This window comes from Apteryx mantelli, chromosome 2 (assembly GCF_036417845.1).
Source record: "Apteryx mantelli isolate bAptMan1 chromosome 2, bAptMan1.hap1, whole genome shotgun sequence".
NCBI classification, from domain to species: domain Eukaryota; kingdom Metazoa; phylum Chordata; class Aves; order Apterygiformes; family Apterygidae; genus Apteryx; species Apteryx mantelli.
In genome coordinates, this window is record NC_089979.1 from 45,763,823 (window position 1) to 45,787,756 (window position 23,934).

At 42.1% G+C, this 23,934-nt stretch overlaps 1 protein-coding gene across 1 annotated transcript in view; it reads left to right on the forward strand.

Moving 5' to 3' along the window:
* The first annotated feature begins 10,184 nt into the window (after positions 1–10,184).
* Positions 10,185–23,934, forward strand: part of STMN2 (stathmin 2) — a 41,533-nt gene continuing 27,783 nt past the window's right edge. The window contains exon 1 of the mRNA XM_013942877.2: positions 10,185–10,325. Coding sequence (XP_013798331.1) covers positions 10,307–10,325 — 19 coding nt within the window. The 5' untranslated portion in view covers positions 10,185–10,306. The remainder of the gene's footprint in view (positions 10,326–23,934) is intronic.

Here is a 23,934-nt window from a genome sequence, read left to right on the forward strand (position 1 = left end):
AAAAAAAAAAAAAAGAAAAAAGAAAGAAAAGGCATAAAGGGACATAACTAATGTATGCCAGTAAGCAGAACCACCCCCCACATCACAGAGCTGGAGCTCAAGTAGTGCACAGGCTATTCCAAGTTCGAACCAACAAGCATGGACAGAAATTTTATATGATCCAAATGTGGATTCCATACCAAAAGTGCCCACAAATAGACACTGCCAAAAGCCACTTTGAGTGTATCAGCTATCAAAACAAACCCCAGATCTTCAATACAAAGGAAAATGATTTTTTATTCTCTTTGAACAATTTTTTACCATGAGCTATTGAGCCAGTAGCTCCCTACATGCACAAGCTCTTGCTATAATATCATTTTCCTTGCAAACAGTAGCGTTAAGGAGGTTCGTCTAGTCTCTGACCAGCCACAAGCTGCTAATGTTTTGCCACTATCTTCCATGGCATCAATTCAAGCTCTACCTAAGCAATATCTACCATTAGTGTACCCCAGCATACTACTTGGAGACAGTCTGTGTAGGGCATATTGTGGGGCAGATTCATACAAGAATTAATGAAAAAGTCCATCAGCTTCTACTGTCAGGACAAAGTGTACATCAAAGACCTTACTTCTTCAAAATAGGAGTACAGCCATTAAAGAACTCATTATAAACCTGAAACTCTATATTAGCTAAAACAAACAATCCTGCCCAAGAGACAGGAAAAGGCACACGGGACATTAGTATATTGTTTAATCCCCCTGCCGGAAATCATTTCTTCACAGGGTTGACAATAACTTCTTGCACCTATGCATTTTGACACCATCTTTAATCACTATTTTTGCAGAGAACCACTGTTTCATTCGCCAAACAGCTAATCAATATTTTGCTTTCACCTCATAATTCATTGTGTGGCCCATGCTTTGTTTACTGCCCATTATTCAATCCCTGTTATGATGGCAGAATTATTAATTTCCTCCAGGGCTTCTCTGTGGTGCTCATCGCTTCAATATCTGAGTGCTGCACAAATGTAAATTAATTTAGCATCACAAAAATCCACAGTGGTGAAAAAAGCTAATATTGCTGTCTAAAATATACAGAGTGGGGGCACAGAGAGATTAAGAACAGAGGTATTCACTAATTTTAGATGTCCTGTCTGTGATATCATAGATATGATTTAAAAGTACTTAACAATATTTCAAGTATAGTGGTCACGGCATCAGCTGCTGGTGTTAGTGGTGAGCAAACTGGATTTAGGATTCTAAAGGTGGTCATTAAAAATTAAACAATTAGAAACAATAAGACAAGAGGTTCCACACATAGAGGTTGCAAAACTCTTTTAAGTGGCTATATTAGCAGTAGACAGGAAAAGTTCTGTGCAACAGTGCATTATTTTGATCACAGGACCGTCCTTTACCTTCCCTTGTCTCATTCATTAATAACCTTTCAGCTCATGCAATAAATGAGGCAGGAGTCATGCAGGCAACACTCTCCTTTCCTGCACAGCCCTCATACATCCCCAGAGCAAGCCCTGCCTGCCCAACACTTGAGCCAGACATCCTGCATAAAAACAATATGTGATCACACATGTATCATAAGGGAACTGAATTAAGGTTGCCAAGCAACCATCTCCCCATATTATGCCGCAAATCCTTGTCCTTCATCTCTTCAACAAACAAATGCCAGGCCCTGTCTCAAAACCTTATTCTTTCTCTAATCAGCCTCTGAGACCCTAACTACCCATGCTCCCAAAGGTTTCCTCACCTCAATTGCTTTGTCCGGACAGCACTGGCCTTCTCTCATTACTCCAGTTTTAATTCTGTCTTTATGTTCTCCATAATTAGCATTGAGTCCTTCCCCTTTCCTATTTCCTTGACCAGCTCTCAGTCCCAGAGATGAGTCAGACACTGTTATAAAAATAAAGCATGCTCAGCGAGGATAAAAACTTGAGAGGTTTTAGCTGTTAAGATTTTAGCAATTGTCTCTTTAAAATGCAGAAAACATATTTTTTCTTTCTGATATGGTTTTCCTATTCAGTTACCCTTGACAGATCTTTCTTCTAAGTACTTGTGCAGTCTCCCTGAACCCATGTAACCTTTTAGCTTCCACAACATCCTGCGGCAGTAAATTCCACAGATCACTTCCTTACTGTGTAAAGAACTATCTTCTTTTGCTTGTTTTAAGCATGTCACCATCTTTTAGGTCAAATTTAAGTCGATTTTTATGGTGAAAAGACAGGACATCTCTCTAGGATACCAAAACTACTGCCTGCCACATTTCAAGTATTTGTTGCAGAATAGGGCATGGTACAGCATTTCCAAGAAAAAATCACCAGAATGAGCAAAACGTTGTTATATTGAAAAAGGTTTATCCTCAGAAATAGTTAAGACATCTCAGCTGATCCTTTTTAAACCCAAACACTAATCAGAAGGCATGCAACACTGAAAATGTCAGATGATGATAATGAAGTCTGGCAAAGCTGTGAGCAAAAACAGCTGTTAAGTTAAATTTCCTGCAAACTTTTAATGGGTTAAGAGCAAGACTAGAAATAGAAAAGTTCTCCTACACTTCATTCTCAAAGTGGTTTTCTGCTACTTTTTCCCAGTATGTGTGAATTTCATCCAAACGCAACTAATATCTTAAAAATCTATTTTATCTATTGTTAGCATATTTTTACTTTATCCTCATCTGTTGTCTTTACTGTGATAAATCACCCAGTAGGTCAGGAGAAATTTTAGTTGCAAGAAGAATAGATGATGAGCCTGATATAAGGAACTAGATCCTTATTTGAGAGCTGGCAATAACATATCACTTATGTCCCAAAATGCATATGTATGAACATACAAATGATTACATAAAGAAAAACAGTCTATAATATGTTGGGAGCATCCATTTGTTAGTCTTCACAGAATCACAGAATCACTGAGGTTGGAAGGGACCTCTGGAGATCATCTAGTCCAACCCCCCTGCTCAAGCATGGTCACCTAGAGCACATTGCACAGGATTGCATCCAGGCGCGTTTTGAATATCTCCAGAGAAGGAGACTCCACCACCTCTCTGGGCAACCTGTTCCAGTGCTCTGTCACCCTCACAGTGAAGAAGTTTTTCCTCATGTTAAGATGGAAGTGTCTGTGTTTCAGTTTGTGCCCATTGCCTCGCGTCCTGTCGCTCGGCACCACTGAAAAGAGTCTGGCCCCATCCTCTCGACACCCTCCCTTCACATACTTGTGCACATTGATAAGATCTCCTCTCAGCCTTCTCTTCTCCAAGCTAAACAGGCCAAGCTCTCTCAGCCTTTCCTCATAAGAGAGATGCTCTTTGCCAAGGGGTGTGAGCCAAAAGCAATAATCAAACTGATAACCAGCTAGCATAGTCACAGAAAATTTGGTCAACCCAGAGAAGAGCAGACACAACAAAAGAAGGTTAAAATAATTATCTACATGCCATTGCAAATAATAAGGGAGACAGAACAAAGTGAATTAGGCACTTAGGCACTTTGCAGAATACTTAGTTATGTCTACTTCCTGTTACAGATGGCATTTTGCTGTTCAGAAAGGCTGCAGGCTGCAAACCATGCCAGAAGAAACATGCCAGTATGTTCATTTCAGCTGGAAGAGACTTCTTTGGAGACTTTCAAACAAGGCCTCCTGATCTTGGACTGACCTGTGATTTAGGGCTGCTGAATACTGGCACTTTTGTTTTTCCACTGTGAACCTCTGAGGTGCAATGGACAGAGCCGTTACCCATCTCCATCATCTAACTCCTTCTGCATCACTTGTTTGTCCATAGCGATATTTGAATCTCCTCCCATTTTAAAAGGAGAACTGGAAGTGATATTCTTCTCTCCTTTACCTTTTGCTTTAAAGAGTAAAGGTGCCTGTGGATCCTAGGATTGAAAGCCTATGTAGCATCACACATCTAGAGATAAACATAATAGGTTTTAGTAGGTGACATGTTTAAAACAAGCAAAAGAAGATAGTTCTTCACACAGTAAGGAGGTGGTTTGCGGAATTTACTGACACAGAACGTTGCAGAAGCTGAAAGGTTACATGGGTTCAAGGACACTGCACAGGTACTTAGAAGAAAGGTCTGTCAAGTTTTACCAAATAAAAAAACCGTATCAGGCTTAAGAATCTCCTGAAAATAGTCAGTGGCTGGAACGATACCAAGGGGAAGTATCATATGTGCTTGTCCTACCCTTAGCCTCCCCCAGGCATTCACTTACAGCTATTGGGAATATGGAGAGTCAGGACCACTAAAGGGTTACTAATGTAGAAACCACATCAGCACAGGAAGGCCATAAACTGAAAACACTTGAAAGCTGGGAGAATAAAGGGAGTTCTATCATATATGCTTGCCCACTATTACTCCTCGTAGGCATATGTTTATGGCTGCTGTCCCTGTGGGGTTTCCTGTTTTAAGGACAGGTGTCAGCTGTTCCCTAAAAAAAAAACCTAAGACTTTTTCTGTGAACAAGGGAACAAAGCAAAAGAAATCCAGGGAAACCAAATGCATATGCATATAACAAGGGGAAACAAGAGGACAAGGGAGAGTCAAAGGATTAAAAATGTAAAAATAGTGAGTCAGAGGGGAAACCAAGCTGAACATCTCAGCTTCTCTGAAAGTGCTTGGGGATGCTGTCCAGGTGCTCTACCTGGAGGTGGGACACGATGAGAGAACAGAAATAGGCCCACAGGCCTAAAGGATTCCCCTTCAAGTTGCCTCCTTTTCAAGGTGTTGAGGACCAGTTTGGCCAAGGCAAGAATGTTATTTACAAGAAGATCCCATTGTCTGGTCAGGCCTTAGAAGGGGAGGATATACAACTTAAGGGCTACTGGCTAGATGGCCCTTGATCCAGTCCAGCACACCAGTTCTTAATGAACCTGCTCTGTCTCCTTCGGAATCACACAACTGACTTCCACCTCAACTTCCCCCATCTCCCCTCATAAAGGCCTATGTGGTTTCATATATTTTCAGCCCAGGACACAGGCTAGATGCAACCAAGTCACTACCATTATATGGCCTGGCACTGCTTTAGCTCACATCTCATGGACAAAGGCATTTGGGGATTGATTGTGTACAATCCCCATGTTAGTATTAAGCCATTGCTTATAGATTTCTAGGAAAAAAAATATCTGCAAATACCATAATACCATTATTCAGCTTCCCCACTGTAATCCTGAATGCTGCTGAAGGGAACACCATATGCAGTAGTGCAAGTACAAAAGCCTGCATGAAACTGGGTTAGCACTAAAGCTACAGTACTCCAACATGTGGAATGAGCAACGACTGAAATTACTAAGGGTGACAATATTTGCAACTGGCTTATCTAGCTACTTATATAGCTTTAGTAAGATTATGTTTAAATAGTCTATGCCCAGCAAAAAGCACAATTTCTGAAGTGGAGAAATGTTAGTAGAAATGTAACAGCACATTGCCACTTTATAACTGGAATGTTACATAAGTAAATGAAGGGATAAGAAAAGTATAATTCAGGAGGAAAACAGTGATCATGGTTCAGATGTAAGTGCTCATCCTTTACACCTTATGTATCTGTCAGTATGCAGCTAATCTTTTTATCTGCTTGATATAACACCTGTAGCATTCTACAGGAAGTTTCAAAAAGATACAAAAGTTATAAAATGCCAAAAAAATACAAAAATTACAAAATCACACATACATATGTGTGATATTCTTCCTTCTCTAAATTTCACATTAGAAGATGTTGGGTTTGCTGCTTACAGAAACACAAACTGTGCTCATTTTTTCTAATCTATACTTACCTGTTTTCAAGAATAAAGCTATACAAAAGATTGTTTCACCTATGTTAGAAAAATATTCTGGCAAAGATTCCTGCCAAAAATCTCTGTTGTGCCCATGCTTTCAAGGACACAGAAGTCTGTGTCAAGATTCTGTTTTATGGGAACAGAACTAAAATAAAATATCAAATCGTGCTTGCCAAGGGAACATCATTCATCTTGTTACAGATATAGCGAGAATCTGGTGGAAAAACAGCAGGTAAGTATATAATTCAAAATTGTATCATGACATATGCATAAGAAGGAGTAAAAACTGTACCATGACATGTGCATAAGAAGGAGTAATTAAGGTTGTACAGGCACCATTCTCTCATTTTTGAGAACTTCATTGTACAATATGAATAATTTTTTTTATCATAAGTTTGGGTAATAGAATGGATGTAGTAGGGATGAAAACAAGCTAATAATGAACTAATTACCAATTAATTTTCTAAAATTGCATAGACACAAAGATAAATTGCTTGGGGAGACCTAAAGAAGGAGTGACAAAAGAAAAAAATTGGCTGCTCTAAATGAGGTCCATTACATTTCCTAATGACAAAAGCTACTGGAGTGTAAACAAGTTTCCCTAAAGTCAATAGGAAAAGCCTAATTTCTCAAGTTATTTAAGTAAACCTGACAAGTCTGCACAGCCTTGCAGACAACATGGCAGAGAAGCAAAAAGCACGGGCAGAGAGCAAGAGATTCATGACCTACTCCCATCTCTGCCATTTATGTGGTTTCAGTGCCACAGTGGCAGTGTAGGGGTTTTTTTCTTTTTTGTTAACCTAGCAACAATACTCTTCAAAGTGCTGCAGAAACATTTATCCTTCCAGGATCACCTCTCCCTCTCCCGTGTCTCCAAGGGGTAAAACTTAAGATTCTTTCTAACAAATAGAGAAAATAACAGAAGATTTCTCAGTGATTTGACCAAGGCCACAGAAGTGAACAATAGAAGTGGGATGAAGGCCCCGGTTATAACCCACTGCCATTTAGAAGCAGATGAGGATTGCTGCTGAGCACAGCAGCAATCCTTACAGCTAGTACATCCACAAAACTGGAGGTAGGCTGGGCTGCAGATACATTTTAACGTCAACCAAGAGCTGGCCCAGACTGGGAAAGAAAACAAGTCCTAGCTTTGCTGTGATATGCTGGAGCTTAATGATATTCTCCTCTAAAATTCTTGTGAAGCACAACATAAAAAGGGGCTGTGGATCAGAAATGATATATGAAGTGTCTAATAACTGCTCTTGTATATAATGGTCTTGCCAAGAGTTTGACATGACAGTGACTGCCATGTAATTTCTTGCACCACTTTCTTAGCAAAGAAACCCCCTCGGGCGCCTGGTGCCCCCTCCTTGGAGGGACAGCCGAGCTCCCCCTTGTCGGCCTGACATTTGCTCAGGCAACGGGCTCCCGCACAGCACCGGCCCCTGGGAAGCGGCTGCGGGGCGGCCAGTGGTGCCCCGGGCCCGGCCCGGAGCACCGGAGGGGCTCGGCAGAAAAGCCGCTCCCAGACCGCATGGCAACAGGGGCGGCACCGGCGGGGGGTGGTGGAAATGCTGTTGTCACTGCGGCGCTGACTTTCAAGAAAGACTAAAACGAGCTCCTCGCCGCAGGGGCCGTGGGAACCCTTCGCTGGCGGGGACCCCGCAGCTCTGCCTGCCGCTCTTCACTGTTGGGGGCAGGTTTAACTTGGAGGAGAGGAAAAACAGAATTAAATAAAAAAAGGCAGATGCCGGGGCTGGTTTGCGGCCCGCTGGGCGTGCCGGGCGCTGCCGAGGGAGATGGGGAGCGGAGCCGAGCCAAGATGCATTACGGCAGCGCAGCCCCGGTCCGCTCCGGCAGCCGCGCCCCGCAGAGCCGCGCCGCGGGGCGGGCGGGGGCTGCCCTGGCCCGGCGGGGCGGGGGGCCGGGGCCGCTGCCGCTCACCCGCTCCGCGCTGCGGCTGCCTTGCTGCGCTGGCGCAGAGCCCGCGGGGGTCCGCGCCGCGCCCCGCGCCCCGGGCTGCACCGCCTGCCTGCTCCCTGCCAGCCTCCCTGCCCGCCCCCTCCCTGCTTCCCTGCCCCATCCCTGCCCTCTCCCTGCCTGCTCCTCCTCTGCCTGCTGCTTCCCTCCCTGCCTGCTTCCTGCCTGCCTCCCTGCCCCTCTCTGCCCGCCTGCTTCCTCCCTGCCCCCTCCCTGCCTGCTCCTTCCCTGCCTTCCTGCTCCTCCCCCCACCCCGGCCTTCTTTCTCCCAGCTTGCTTCCTCCCTGCCTGCCCCCTCCCTTCCTGCCTCTTGCCCCCCTGCCTGTCCCCCTGCCCCTCCCTGCCTGCTCCGGCAGCACCGCCGCCTCTCCAGCACCACGGAGAGCGCCCGGCGGCCTCCCCGCAGGGCCGCGCCGGGCCGTGGATGGCCGGGCCGTACCAAGCCGGGCCGTGCTGGGCCGGGCCAAGCCGGCCCGGGGCCCAGCAGGCTGCCCCGCCCGCCCAGCCGCAGCCCCTCCGGGCCGGCAGCACAGCATGCAGCCGCTTGAGCACAGAGCAGGGGCCAGACCTAGCCCTCCGGTGGTACTGAGCCAGGGTGTCTTGCTTTTAGGCGAGGCTTCCCAGCCCTGTGAGGTGTCCCCCTCCCTCCACCCTTACATGAGCAGCTTTCAGTCGTTTCTCACCATCTCCTTTCAGGAATAAGCTCATCTCACTCCAAACATCCCCACACAATTAGATCTTTCCTCTCCCACTCACCCTCCCCCATAAGCTACACAACTCCTGGCCCAGTAATGTTTCACCCCAAAAGGTCATAGGGCCCCTGGGGACAGCTTTCCTGCTCTTCGTGAGGGCAGGGCATTCCAGGAAGGCAGATTGCATCCTGCATCCCAGCAAATCTGCCTCACCCTCCCTCCCGCCACAGGCCAATGAGCTAAAGCTGCCTCAGCACAGAGCCATCTCAACATCCCCCTGCTGCAACACACACACTGGTGAATCACACACGTCTCTCCACGCACATTGTACAGTTTAGGGATGTTTCCTTCCCCCAGCCCATTTCCAGACATTGGTGTTCTCACTTAAAGAAAAAAACTAATTCTGTACAAGTCAGAAATGATCAATAGTCATTCAAAAGGGAAAGCTGGCCTCAGACTTGCTCTTGGGCCCTGCTTTACTAGGAGGTGCTGTTTACAGACCTCAGGGAAGCTAGGAGAGAATAATCCCCAGTTAACTGTTCTGGGAAAGGGCACACAGTTAGTGATGGCTCACTGCCTACACAACTGCGAATGGCACCACCGAAGGCACTGCTATGCCCTGCCTGCTCTGGGAGAGCACCCTGGAGACTTCTGTACGCTCTCCTGTCTTTCTCACTCCGCCCATATACACCATGAAATAACCCCACGAGTTTGTTATCACTGAAAGCTTTTGATGATAAGGCTGTTTTTCTCCAGGAGAGGCAAATGAGCTCTAATTGGACAGTGGACAGATGAGATGGTAGTGTAAGGATAGAGTGTCAAGCCTCTCTTTGCACCACAGTCTTGGATACTGTCTCCGCTTGGCCAGCAACTGCTTCCAACACAGGGCGATTTGCAAATAGGTCCCATTGCTGCCATGGTTCTAGCAAGAATTTCAGACAACCACCCACATCTGTTTAGTGGTAAGTCATGTCATTGGCTTTCCTCTTGCCAGGGACAGAGGGAAAATCCTTAAAGTGTCTCCAGCCCCTTTCATGTAATAATCCTATTAGGTCACATTCTGCACTCTTTGTCAACTAAATCAGGCTCACTAACTTCCCAGTAGCTCTTTTTTTCATAGTACACGGGAAAGTGGCTATTGCAACAATAGCATTTATCCTGCTTTTCATTTTTCAGAACCCTTCATGAGTGTGAGCAGGTCCAGCTGTCATTCCTCAGATTTTGTCATAGTACAAGTTGTCCAGGATTAGGGCTGGGGATTCCAAAATAAATACTGAAATGCAAAAACATGCAGCATAAAGCAATGGTATACAGTGTCTGCATACATTTGTAGGAAATAGGATGCAGAGGCAAAATAACATAGGCAGCTCTTTTACTGAAATGGTTTAGAAAACCCTTTGCATTGGTCCTTTCTTTTGTCCTGTCTGTGGAATAAAATGTGTTAAAATGAATTTGTGCATGTTTTACAGGTAGCAACAGCAGAACCTTCAACACCAATAGGCTTTTTCATGTAAGACATAAAACATTTGATATGGAATGTACTATTAAAGCTAAACCGGCGGGGGGAGAGGCATTCAAGGACTGATTTCCATTTCAAACTGCATTCTGGCACTTTGTACTCCAGCACCATTGGTGGATCAATATTTAATGCCCAGAGATTCTGGCTCTGCAGGAGTCATGTCAGGGGACCTCTAGAGCCAATCTGCTTGGGTAGAGGAGTGATAATTATTCATGGGCTCCTGCCTCTTGCTCCTTCTCTTGCACAGCCCCACTCTGCTGACTCAGTGCCTTATTCAGTCTTCTCTCCCTCTCTCCACTGCTGTAGCTGGACCCCTTTGCCTTCACCACCTCTGAGAGTCTGCAAATCCCACCATGGCTAAAACAGCAATGGGTAAGAAACTGCATCTCTTTTCCTTCAGCCAGTACAACAGCCACTATTTCCTAGGACCACTATCTACACTGGGTGTTCTTTTCAGTGGCCCTAAAGTTTAGAAAAATCAAGACAACGCTAAACATATTTTTTCTTTAATTTCTTTGATCAAAAAGGGGAGGGAGGTGAGACCCTGGGGATCTTATAACGTCCTAACCTGCGATCAAATTAAATATTTACTGATGGGTGAGCTCGGCACGTGAGCACAGAGTAATTTTGAAATGTTTTTTATTATTTTAATGATTAATATATGTATTATGGCACTGAAAAAAAACAAACAAAAAAAAACGCAGAAAAGTTAGCCCCGATAAATACGCCCTCTGCAGCCCCGATTGCCCCCGTTCGCCGGGGAGAGCGCGTCCCTTTATTTCTGAAACGAAATGCGAGACGCGTGGCGAGGAGAAGAGGAGCGGGAAGGAGAAAAGGCACCGCGAAGCGAAACCGAGGAGCTCGGCGGCGGCGCGGGCGGGCGGCCGGGGCGGCGCGGGGGGCTCGCCGGGGCGGCGCGGCGGGGCGCGGCGGGGCGCGGCGGGGCTCAGCGCAGCGCGCACCTGCCGCGGCGCGCACTGCGGGCCGACCGCGCCCAGCGCCGGGGCGAGGGGCTGCAGGGAGCCGCAGCGCCGGAGCCGCTGCCGCGCTGCGGGCTGCCCGCACCTGCAGTCTGCCCGGGGAGGGGGGGAAGTAGGTCACTGCATCAGCCAGAGCCGGGATTTTCTAGACGACCCCACCCTTGTTTTGCCTCCCAGCGGGCAGCTCCAGCGTTGTTTGCATTTTGTGCTCTTGGGCTGCAAGCAAAGCCCCCCCTCCTCCCCCCTACCCGCCCCGCACGCCGGGAGCCGCACCCTGCGCCCCGCCGCGCGGAGCCCCCCGCCCCACTGCGCGCCGCGCCGCGCCGCTCCGCCCCGGGGCGAGGCGAGGCGAGGGGCGGCGGCGGGGGGCCGTGGGGAGCAGCCCGGGGCCGTGGGGAGCCCTGGGGTCCCTTCCCCCTGCGGGAGGCTGGCGGCGGCGCGGCGCGGTGCCCGGCAGCGCCCCAGCCCCAGCCCGGGCGGCCAGGTCCCCCTTGGCTCCTGCCCTTTGTCTAAGGGCGGCTGCTGGAATGGGTGGAGGAGCAGAAAATTGCAGTGGAGGGTGTGGAAGAGAGAGACGGAACCACCGTGGGGTCGGACCGCTAAAAGGACTGAAACCTCAGACCATATTACTTTTCGATATCCATATAGATATACAGCTATGCAGATATACTGATATATAGATATACAGGTATATAGATATATATTTGAAATTAGGCAGGAACTACACTTGACGCATTCAAATTCAGGTTTTTCACAAACACTCACTATTAAACTCGTGGACGCCCAAATCACACAAAATAATGATGGAGAGATCCAGCACAATTATTACCCTTCCACAAGAAACAAATTCACGTTCAATTTCACATTTCGTGCAGACTCTGTTGTCTGCCTTCACCATGTTGCACAAAGTTATGCTGAATCTTTCTGGCGCGGCTCTCACTGATGCATTATACATTTATTTATTTGAATGCTGATGTTCCGCTTCTGAGAAATAATCGGTGAGGACTGAAAGCATTTTAACCTGGTTGTGGCACCCCTGGGAAAAAGGCATGAGACGGCTGTCTATGCAAATAGAGGCGGGAGACAAGGGCTGTGGGAGTCTGGCCAGCCCTGCAGTGCCGAGCACGCCATCCCCTCCCCACTGCAGCAGTCTGGTAATCAGTATTGATAATTTGTAGTCAGTCGGAGACTTATCACTGCAGAAGGCACTGTTAGGAATTCTGTCAGTAGGGAAGAAAGGGCTCTTCAGCCTTTGATTAATGATCTCACAGTACACAAATATAACGATTTCTGTAGCAGGAGAGATGGCTGAAATCATTAGATCTGCCCAGAGACTAGTTGACTGTATCACTCCAATTTGCTTATTAATTCCTGGTTAACGAGCTACAGACACAAGAATAGAAAGCAATATAACTACCTAGCTCAAATTTCTAAAAATATTCATTAAAATGCCATTCAGTTAAAAAGGAAAGATATGTTATTTAAAAGCATCTTCTCTCTTTAAATTCACAAATCTTAATATTTCTTTAAAATTTATTGTTCCTTATTGTAGCTATTTTTAGAGAAATTTAAGCTCTAGATGGCATATCAAAATAAACCACTTATGTTAATTTATATTAGGCTCATCTCTATTTCCAGAGTTTTTTCAATGAAACAAATAAACTTTGTTTTCTGTGGAAAAATAGATGCAATCTCTGTCATATACATTTCCAGTTGCTGCTAAATAAGCTACATTTGTTTTGAACCTGTATTGAAGCTTTACCCAACCGACCACTGCGAGAACTAAACAGTGCCTGATTTTTTTCCCCTGTTGTGCCCTGTATTTTGCAGAACACCAGTAAAGGCTAGATCCGACAGCCACTGGGGTCAGTAGAAAAAACTCTAATCAGCTTAAGCGGGCCCACCATCATGGTCTGGCCCGGGGCCAGCAAGGCACTTAAGCGAGTGTCTGACTTTGAGCATGTGGGCGATCCTTCTGGTTTTGGACAGAACTCTTCATATACCTCAAGTTAGGTAGATGCTAAATACTGTGATGAACATGTGCTCATATTCTTTAATAGAAAGCAAAATTGAGCCTCATTTTCTTTTATACTCTGTTAAATAAAACCTCCTTTTCAAGGAGATCTCCTTTGGCTTACATAGGAGTTTCACTAGATGCAAGAACTTCTGGAGCTCAGTACACCCTGAACAACCAAGAAGCTTTTCTTTCTGTTTAGTGTATGCACAAGTTCACACGAAGCACACACATGCACATACATGTCTTCAAGTGAGTCTTATTTAAAAATTTAATAGAACAAGAATGTAAGGAAGTTAATTTAATTGCCTCCTCCCCTTGACACTTTCTTCCAAGTGAAATCTGCATTTTATGGATGGGCTCATTCACACCTAATACTTCCTACCATGCAGGTATTTGTTAGAGGACATTAAATCAACTGCTTTTGCAGCTGAGGTCACTACAGACTTAATAGGCCATGCACATATCCAATCTTTCTTAAGATGTGTACCTGGCAGCTTGAGGGTGAAGCAGTCAGTGATGCCACTCTTTCCTTGTGGTGTTTAATTTAGAGAACTTTTGTTACCAAAACATGTTCAAACAAGTATCGTATACCAAAATCTCAGTCCTGATTATGGCTCTTGCTTATTTTATAGGATTTTATCCAACAGAAACATGGGAGAAGTGTGAATAATGCATTAAAGCAGTGTTTTAGTTCAGACTCTTTTGAGATAGTCAGGAACTGTGAGGTGATAAATGGGTGGGATTATGACGATAAAGGAATTCAGTCAGCCACACATTGCCTCATTGGCATATCAATAAAACTGATTAAATTGTTGTAAAAGTGCTTCAGATTTTTTTTTATCATTTGTATTTTAGCTATGCTCAGATCTAGATACTTATCTTGATGGATGTAACTTCACTGTTAAGCGTGCCCATTAACTGAGTTTTACATTATTGTTTTATCTAGTATGCAAATATAAGTGTAAAATCATAAATATGGGTATGGTCATTGAGTTTAACTGGTTCAATTATTTTAATAACTAAGACTTTTCTACTGCAAAGGGATAAGCATTTTACCTCTGATCTGCCAGTACCTTTGGACAGGTGTTTATCTTTAAGCATGTGAGTAGTCACCTGGACATCAGTGGGAGTGACAGGCTTCCAGGTAGACATATGGTTAAGTGCCAGGCTGAATTTGGACTAAACATGCCCCTGTTCAGTATTATGCAGTTTACAGCTGAAGTTTTTAACCTGTTTTTCCCCCTTTTATAAATAAATGAGCCCAAGTCAGCCTTGAAATATTTTTAACTGTCAGAAAATTACATATTTCAATAGACCAATAGGGAATTACTTTAAGATGGAAATTAATAGGGAAAAGAGAGTTTATTATCTCATGGTGTTAGCAGAAGTGTGATTTGACGGAGACCTTGTGATTCCAAATATTGTCAAGGTCTCTCAGAAGAAACATTTCAATTAGTGTATTTCTCAGAATGAATCTTTGAGAATTTTGATGACAAAGGTAGTGTAAAGTTGCTGGCAAGTACAAATCAGTAGAGAATTGAAGGTTAACACTTTTTTATATTTTTCTCCTGTTTTTAAAAAGTAGATTATTCTTCCTACTATTGAGAATTCAGGCAGTAATAATGTAAGAAACAATCTATATGGTTCAGAATTTATATTGCCTCATAGCAATTCTTTATTTACCCCCTGAAGTGGGTAGGAGATTGGCAGAAGATTGGAACGTCATCTTATGGAAGAGATCCCATAACACTCCGAGGAAATAAACATAAAATTCAACAGCCTGTACACTTCTCAAATGTTGTCCCACATGTACCTCCATCGCCTCTTTGTTCCCAATATGAACTGTATCTAGATTAAAGGCTTCTATATTTAATGATGTATTTTTTTAATTCCTTCACATTGTTTTTGCCAACTTTTCACTTAAATAGTTAATTAATTTCTGTATTTTTAATTTTTTTGGTATGTGTACTGCAATAGTACATTTCTCTAGATTACATTTTGCATACATATTTTATTATAGATATATATGCAGTCATGCTACAACATGCTTTAATTTCTCTCAGGTGGCATTTATATTCATTTTCTTTAAAAATGGAAATGATAAACTGATCCCTATTCTCCACTTTCAAACTAATACCATTAATTTAAAAATCAGATTACAGCTGAGAGACTAGACAATAGTATTCAGCAATATATTTAGGTAGCATTTTAGCCTTCGAAGGCTGTGCAAAAATTAACTAATTAATTCTCCTACCAGCCTTCTGTGAAAAGTAGGTATTATTAAGTAGTCTAAAACACAGAGATCAGAGGGTGTCTCTCCCATGACAGGTAGGTCTGGGCAATATTTGACCTGTGCAGCATTTTCATGTAGACCTAATTTAAGTACCTGATTAGTTAACAGTCAAAAGGAACAAGAGATGTTCAGCACTTCTGAGAAAATCAAGCCCTAGGTGTCTTAAAGTGGGCATCCTAAAATGGTATCATTGCAAATTATTGATTTAATTGGAAAATTAACTCACTAAAAAGCTTGCCAAAGATTATATGGCAAATTAGCAAGAGCTCCATCATTTGAATGTAAGGGATAGAAAGTGGTGCCTAGCCCTGTGATTGACCAGTGGGCAACAGCACAGCTGGAAACAAAATCTGCCAGCAAGTCTTTTTACAGAACATGCTCCCTAGGCTTTATATATATTGAACACATTTGTCTTTCTACTTATATTATCAGTCTTCAGAATTTTTTATCCTGGCACTCTCAGTAGCTCTGAGCAATACTTCAAGGAGAAGCAAATATCACACCATGAATCAGCAGTGATTAGTTACCTTTGCAGTAACTACCTTCAAAAATGCTATTAACTGCCCACATAAGTTATCTTTAAAAATAAAAACTTGCTATCATCAGGTGGCATGTAGAGAACATGTCTCCTACTGCACTATCCATAAAATGGATGATAGATGGACCAACTTTGCAGATGAGAGTCTCGTCTCACTGGAGTCAGCAGAGTTCAGCCACAGGCCTCAGCACGATCCTTAGCCTGCGGAGCCGCAGAAATTTGGTAGCTGATTTGAAAGAATGGCTGTTATACATAATCTTCCTGAGGTTCAGACTGTGAGCTATTCTGTGGGTATAGTCTGAGCTGGTGCTGGTTTATTTTCAGTTTATAAATAGTACTGATCCCACCTGAAAGCTACTGGGCATCCATGACTACAACAAAGGCTCTATCTATTCCTTTAGTTGCTCAGCACTTTCCAAAATCAGCAAAAATTGATTTGGAGACCTCAGCTGAAATATAGGCTCAGTGCAGAAAATGCTGAACCCTGGGAACAAAATATGTTCAAGACATCACTTGTCTGAGCAGCATCCAGCATACAAAGCTGTTCTGTAATTATTTCATTTTCTCTTCCACTTATTATGTTTTTCTTTTTCCTGTCTGCTAATACCTAATTCATCAAATGAAGTGAATTTAAGCTCATTTTGCCAGTATGTGCAGTTAAACTGATGCACAACATCAACATGAAACAGTAGGCTTTGCTGAACACATTTAGAATTTTTTTTTTTAGGTATAACTCTGTATTCTGAGATGTTCATAAGTAAATTCTAATGTGTATATTCTTTCTAATATACTAAACCCATCACTGTTGTGGTAGTTATTATGCAGAGAAATTCTGGTCCTTAACACATTTGACTGTGATTCACAAAATAGGATTGTTGGTTTTGGGTTCCCACCTTTTCAGTTCTGCCCCAAGTAGGTGGTTTAATTTAGAAAAGTGACTGAAGATAGCATTAGTAAAGCTCTAAGGCACCTGCAGTCAGATACAGATGCTGCTCTACCTACACAATGCATGGTAGACGCCAAGATTCATGGTAGACGCCAAGATTCACCAGGTAGGAGAGCACATAAGAGTGACCCCCACCTAGTAATCAGGAAGCCCTGGCTGATGGGACTGTCACTGTATTTTACATGTTTCAATCATTGGATAAAGAATCAAAACAGTCTTGGGAGCAGAAAAGAGAACTCAAGTCTCTTTGGATGGTGTTAGGATCCTTCAGCGTGAATCCCCTCTTTTCTGAAAGGAGTTGAACCCAGTTATGTCATTTCCCAGTCAAAGGTCCTCACAGTAGACAGTTGTATTGCACGGCAGCAGTAACTCAGCCATCAACATTTCTCCTCAGCTATATTTTAAAAGAAAGCAGTCGTTGACCCTGCATTTATGAAGGAACCTGTCTTATCCATGTGTGCTACACATGCTTGCAGAAAATAGGCTACACAGATTTCCTCAGAGGACCAGGCTGGAAGAATTCCCAATATTAGGGGATTCAGATTTCCGAGTCTGATGCACTCTTGTTTGTACAAAAAGTAGCACCCTAGAATGCACAACCAATTTGAGAGCACAAGCTGGTATTTAATGGCCTCTCTGCAGCTGTGCAGGAATTCACAAGATCCACATTTTGGATTAGATGCCTGAAATATGCTTAAATCTCAGTTTAGGCACCTACCTCCTTTACTGGATGTGTCCCTTAATCATTTTATGTCCTGACTTTCTCTTCGTTAAGATGGAGATAATCCTATATACTTACATCAGAGGTGTGATGTGAGGTTATGTTCCAAAATGCATAGAAATGAGTAACAATCCTCTGATATTATAGAAATTGCTAAAGAACGTAATGATCAGACCAGTAGACAGAGCAACTTACTGCCTAAAGCTGTATTAGCATTCTGTACTATTCAAGTAGTTATTTATAATCCTTAGGGCACTTTTTAGGTAAAGAAAAATAAGGTTATGTGCATTTAATACTATTGATTGGTATAGTAGTCTACAAATCGAGAACTTGCCTTAGAATATGCTAAGGTCATTTTAATGTTTATGTATATATATATGTTTCTTTTACATTTAAATATATTTAGTAGTCACTAAGTGACTACATAGCTATAACTTTTAATCTTGATCCTGTTTTTGATTCTTTATAAAGTTATTGAAAACATAAATCACCCTTTTGGCCTAAGATTTCTCATGCGTCTGTGTTCAAATTCATTCTATGGTATTCACTGGGATGACTCCTGTTAAATTCATTAGCCAGACTCCCTGAAGTGTCTAAGATTATTATTGGGGTTATTATTTCTTCCATTTTAAAAGACAGTAGAGACCACAATGACGTCAAAAATGCACAAAAAATTTGCACTACATTTTGTGTACAAAAATGTAGCAAAAATTACAATTGCTGGTTTACTAGTATTTTAGTTCTGCAAGACCTCCAGTTATCTGAATGGAGCTGCAAGAAGCCTGTTCATCCTCCTGGGAAATCTTCTAAATTAAGATAGAATGTATGAATCAGGCTCTATCATTTTTCAATGACATTTTGTGGAAGTGAAATTCTCTTCCTAACCCATGTTATTAACCTTTATTAAAGATCACGTTTAGCTATTCTGATATATTTGTTTCTTACATTGTTCATGTGAATAGAAAGAATAATTTATGCTACTCAGCAGTCAAGTTTATAGTCACTTCAATATACAGTTTGTGTCTTCAGGTGCTGGCATTTATTCAATTTATTATGTAGATGTAATACAAAGGACTATTTCTAAGCTAGTATCTTTTCTGTTGTTTAGATATTTTTTGATGCTGTCAGTATTGTAGTCTGATGGCTTTCAGCATTATATATTGTAGATGGGAAGGAAGCCCATACTCACTGAGGTTGAAAAAAATAAATCTTTAATATTTGTCAATAAAATATGTGCTCTCAAGGCAAGTAACTTCTTGCTGGGGAAACAAAATTCTGCCTCTAACTATGATTATTTTGCAAATAAAATATTAATAATGACTTCTTAAGAAAAAATAATAGTAAGATACTCATTTTAATCTGCACTGAGGATTCAGGTTATTCCCTGTTGAAGCATATTCCCTTTTTTGCATTGAAACATTAGTGAAAGAAGGTAAAGATCTTACTTAGACAATCATACTGCATCAGATTAACAGTGTGAAGAGTTTTCCCTTCTAGTGGTGGGAGGCCTGAAAAACAAATATATCAGTGAGCTTTAAATATGACAGAGGTACAGCTCTGTAAAACTGTAATTATCAGTTTGTATATCTTGCCAATGCTATTCTGCAGTTCTTGGCTCTGCTGGAATCCTGCTCTCTCTTACACAAAAGATGTAAACAGTATTGTCAAGAAGGGTAAAAGTTTGCAACAGTAAGAATAAATACTGAACCCTGGCAGAAAACTCAAGGCACTTTAAGAAGCAAACAGGAACAGTCAACCCTACAAAGTTTAAAAAATATTTAATACATTTTAATGTACTTGTATGGATATAATTTCCTATATTAAAATAATTAAAAACAGTATCCTGGAAACATAATACTGGACCAGATGGTCCTCAGTCTGACCCTCTATTCTAATATTCTTATTTTTTAATGCCATTCATACTTTGGAAGAAGGTCTGAGTTAGTGATCAGGAAGATTTCTGTCTTTGCCAACTTTGAACTTTCTTCTGAACAACCAAATTACCATCAAAAATTGCAGTCAACCAAATCATCCAAAACACAGTCTCCCTTCTGCTCTACCCCACGCATGCTGGTTTCAAATCCCAATCTATCTCCTTGGTATCCTTTTCCTTGTTTTCTTATCCCGGTCTATTTATCCTATCAGTCACAGTGCCAACCTCAGTCTTGATCCAGTTTCCATCATTCCATCCTGTGATTTACCTAAACATTTTTTCCTTTTTTTAAATTCATCTGCTCTTAGTCAAATTTTTCCATCAGCCAGATTCAACTCTTGTCCCTTCATGCAGCCATTTCCCTCCAATGATCCTCCACGCTTTCTGGAGGACAAAAGGGGAGGAACTGAGCCCACAGGATGTTTTGTTTCCTCCTTTTTTCGATTTCTGGCACTCCTCTGGCCCACAGCAACCAGGAGCAGCAGCAGTTGAAACATCACTCTCAGTCCATGTGGAGCAGGTCATGTTCAATGCAAACTGTCTTCAGAAAATTTGGCTGTCAAACTCTAGTCATGAGTGAAGACTGAAATCAGATCTTTCCATGACATATCCCTTGGCCAGGCCTAGGTGGATTTTTCAAAGGAGGAATAATTTCCTGGCACAAAGATCTAGAGCCTCTCAAACAAATCCGATAAGCATTTGTTTAGTTTACTATATGGACATATTTCTCCCTAGTCATCTTCCCAGGAACAGTGAAACACTTTTTGCTAAGGGTTTACCCAAAATTCAGCCAGAGGCAGCCCTCCAGCCAGGAAAATTGTAGGCCAAATGTTTATAATTTAGTAAATCGATATCCAGTGGAAGGACAACTCCCATATTTTCCAAAGTAATAGCAGAAAAAAAGTGGCATTAGATGGGAAATAGCAATGGTTCATCATGTGGTTTACAGGCACGCACCTGAGTGGTTAAAATGTGTGAAGGTCAGGAACACCAACTAAAATTAGAACTTTACCTAGTGCAAGTCTATGGTAACAGGCCCAAGCTGATTTGTGTCTCTTTAAATCTCCAGAGGCAGCAGCTTAGGAAGGAAACAACTCTTTCATTATTTTGAAAAGTCCTATGAGAGCAAGCTACACTAATAATGGAGAATTTGATTATTCAGGAAAAGGGACATTTTTATACAGGAAAAGAATTTGATTATACAACAAAAGAAAAAAAAAAAGAACAGGTTATTATAGGTTGACATTTGGATATTACCAGGTCCTGCTAATTTTAGACTGTATTGAAAAACATGATGGCAAAGCCAATACTGAACTTTTGCTAAGGCTGTTATAAAAGACAAGCTGAAGAAGTTCTGTTCTGCTTCTAACGACAGACTGTTGATGCTGGGATATGCTGATGTTCGGTGTCCTGAATATCTCACTACTGCAAGTGAAGATCTTTTTTTATTCTAAATGAGGCAAGCACCCTGACATCAGAGCCCCACTGAAATCAACTAAGACTAACATGTCTGCAGGGATCAACTCCTCATGTGGTTATTTTAGCAGCAGGGCAGTATCTCTGAATTTGTCAAGATACTCTTCTGTGTAAGTGGTGGCCAGCACTGCAGAAAAACAGATAGATATATAGAAAGACACATAGATGGATAAATTATAGATAGACAGACAGACAGACTGACTGAATGAATGAACTCTAGTAATCTATTTCTTCAGTAATATTTCAGGCCAGAAAAAAATCACTAAATTGAAAAAATACTATAAAGGAAGGAAGGAGGAGAGAAATAAGGCATGTAAAAAAAAGGTGGATGATGAAAGATGCTCCTTAATGAGAAACAGTCACATTATTAACAGTCAATTTGAACTGTTATATTCATGCATTTATTTTACATATTCAAAAATCAATGTGTTTCTATTATGCAAATATGAGCAAAGCTACTTAAAACACAGGTGGCTTCCTCTAACCAGTGGCCCTTGTTCTAGTTTTATTATATTTTCAATTTTAATGAAAATATCTCACCAGCAATTGCTTTCTTTCAGCCAATTTAATCAATTCTGAATAATATGCCAATTTGTGTGCACCATCAGCAATGTTCCAAAGAGCTTGTCATTCTTTATTTTTCCTTTTTCTCATTCATTTTACACATCTTCTGATTAAAATACTCAATAATATTTGTAATCTGTGCCTAGCCATGACAAAATTCTAGCAATATGCTGTTGAATGGTATCATTATTTTCTAATGGAGACAATCAAATATTTGAAAATATGCATAAAGGCATGGCAGGATACAATAGTAGAAGCATAAATCAGGTAATTAGTAATAATTGTATAGATGTTTTGGTTAAAAATGATACAGAAAAATCTGAAAGCCATAGTATAACATGCATGTTAGAATATCTCCAAAATTTCAGCTTAGAAAGTATCTACTGGGTAAATTTTAATATGCACCAAAATCCAAGGGAACTTTTCAGTTGACTTGCAACAGGGCTTGAATTTCATCCATGAGTAATCTGATCACTAGTAAAACATAATATAAATCAACTCAACTTCAGGACTAGGAAAAACTTCAAATTATTCCAGTTAATTTTAATGGAAGTTCAGATAAGTTCATGATAATAGAATGCTGCAGAACATGGACCACATCCTCTAGATGAGCCTCTAGAGGGTCACTAATAAATGGCTACAGCTCAGTGGGTGCTCAGGCTGAAAAGCTTTACTGTAGCACACATTAAGTGCAAGTATTTTTTCTCAGAGTAAGAAAAGATGTGACAAATAAGAAAATGCTAGTCACCTAGCAGGAGTCAAGGTTATTGAAGATTTCATCTCTCTTCCTGCAGGAGTCACTTCATTAGTCGCTGTCACTGCCCAAATCAGTTTTACTAAAAAAGGCAAAAATTGTCCAATTCAGTCAAATGCATCTCTCAGATATTGGTCTGGATTTGTTCTCAAGCTTGGCCTAAATAAATATTTTCAAATGTGCCAAATTCTGATTAAAACAGGCACATTAATATCCACATGCTCTATTTCCAATATGTTTTTTTGTGGTTTTGCTCAGTAACAAAACTTGCAGGGACCCCAGATTTGTTGTGCTACACAAGTTAATATTAGTTGATGATCAGACTTCTGTTTTACTTGCAATAGTTCCAAAACTGAAATGATCATTTAGACTCTGCAAGCTATACAAAATCTTCCAAGTGAGGCAAAGCCACAATTTACAAGAATGGTTATGGTGATTCTCTTTATCTCCTTTGGGTTACCTTTTTTTATTGCCTCCTGACATTCTGCAAGGTGCATTGCTTGCTCTGCAAGCAAGCTTAAACGCTGGAACAGTTTTTACCAAACCTGAAAGGATATTGCTGCATTTCCAAAAGGAGATGGGATGACTGAGGAAGTGGCATAAAGTGATGACCAGACTTGAAGTCCATCAGCTGAACGGCCTGGGCTCTAGCTCTGGTCCTAGACCCTGCGAGGTGTCTTGTAGCACGGTCAAAGGAAACCGGGAGGTTCCCTGGCAAGGGAAGGAGGTAAGAGGGAAGGCAGCACAGTAAATGAGCCCCTGGGCAGAGACAGGAAGGAAACCCAAGGAATTTGGTTCTGTGACGTGCTGGGGGATTAACTCACCAGGAGTCTGCAGCTAATGCACAAATCATGAATGATAACAATAGTGCAGAGGTTCAGTAATATAAAATGCATTTTTCATGGAATAATGAGCATTGAAAGATGTGACTAAAAAAGAGGAATGGGTCCATGAGCAAGCCCTTCTTCCCCCACTGGCATATTTACAAAGATGAGTTTGCTCTGAGCATTGAATCAGGGAAAAGTTGGTTGGAAGGACATCTAGAGGTCACCTAGTCTGGCCTCCCGCTTGAAGCAGGACTATCACCAACACTAGACCAGGTCAGCTGTCACCTTGTCTAGCCAACTTCTGAAAATCTGCCAGCATGATTTCACAACGACCCAAGCCACGATCCATGGCCCTTCCTCCTTCTTCTTTCATCTGGCACTACCAAGAGGAGTCTGGCTCCATCATTTCACTGATCCCCAGTTCACATCATTGCAAGGAGCTGGAATATCCTCTCCTAGCCTCCCCTTCACCCACCTAAACAAACCTAGCCCCCTCTGCCACTCTTCACAGGCCATGTGCCCAGGCCCCTCACCTTCCTGGTAGCTGTCCACTGGGCTTTCAGCAGTTTTGGGTCCCAAGACAGGATGCATTACCTCAAATGTAGTCTCACCAGCACCGAATAGCATTCAGTCACCAGTGCTCCCAGCCTCCTCTCCTGTTCATTCACACACATGTCTGCTCCTGACCATTTTCCTAATCTGAGCCCTTTAAAGGAGCTGTGGAAGAAACAGGAAAAAAAAGAGTTGTCCCTTGCAAAAACTTTCAGAACCAGCCTATTTATATTGAATGTATCTATTGCTATTCTGGGGTTTAGACTTAATCTTTCATCATTGACAGATATGGGTTTATGTAGCCACACACTGAAATTATCATCTAAAATCTCACTTAGGCATTTTTTAGTCTTTTCGGGACTATGTAGAAGACTAGCAGA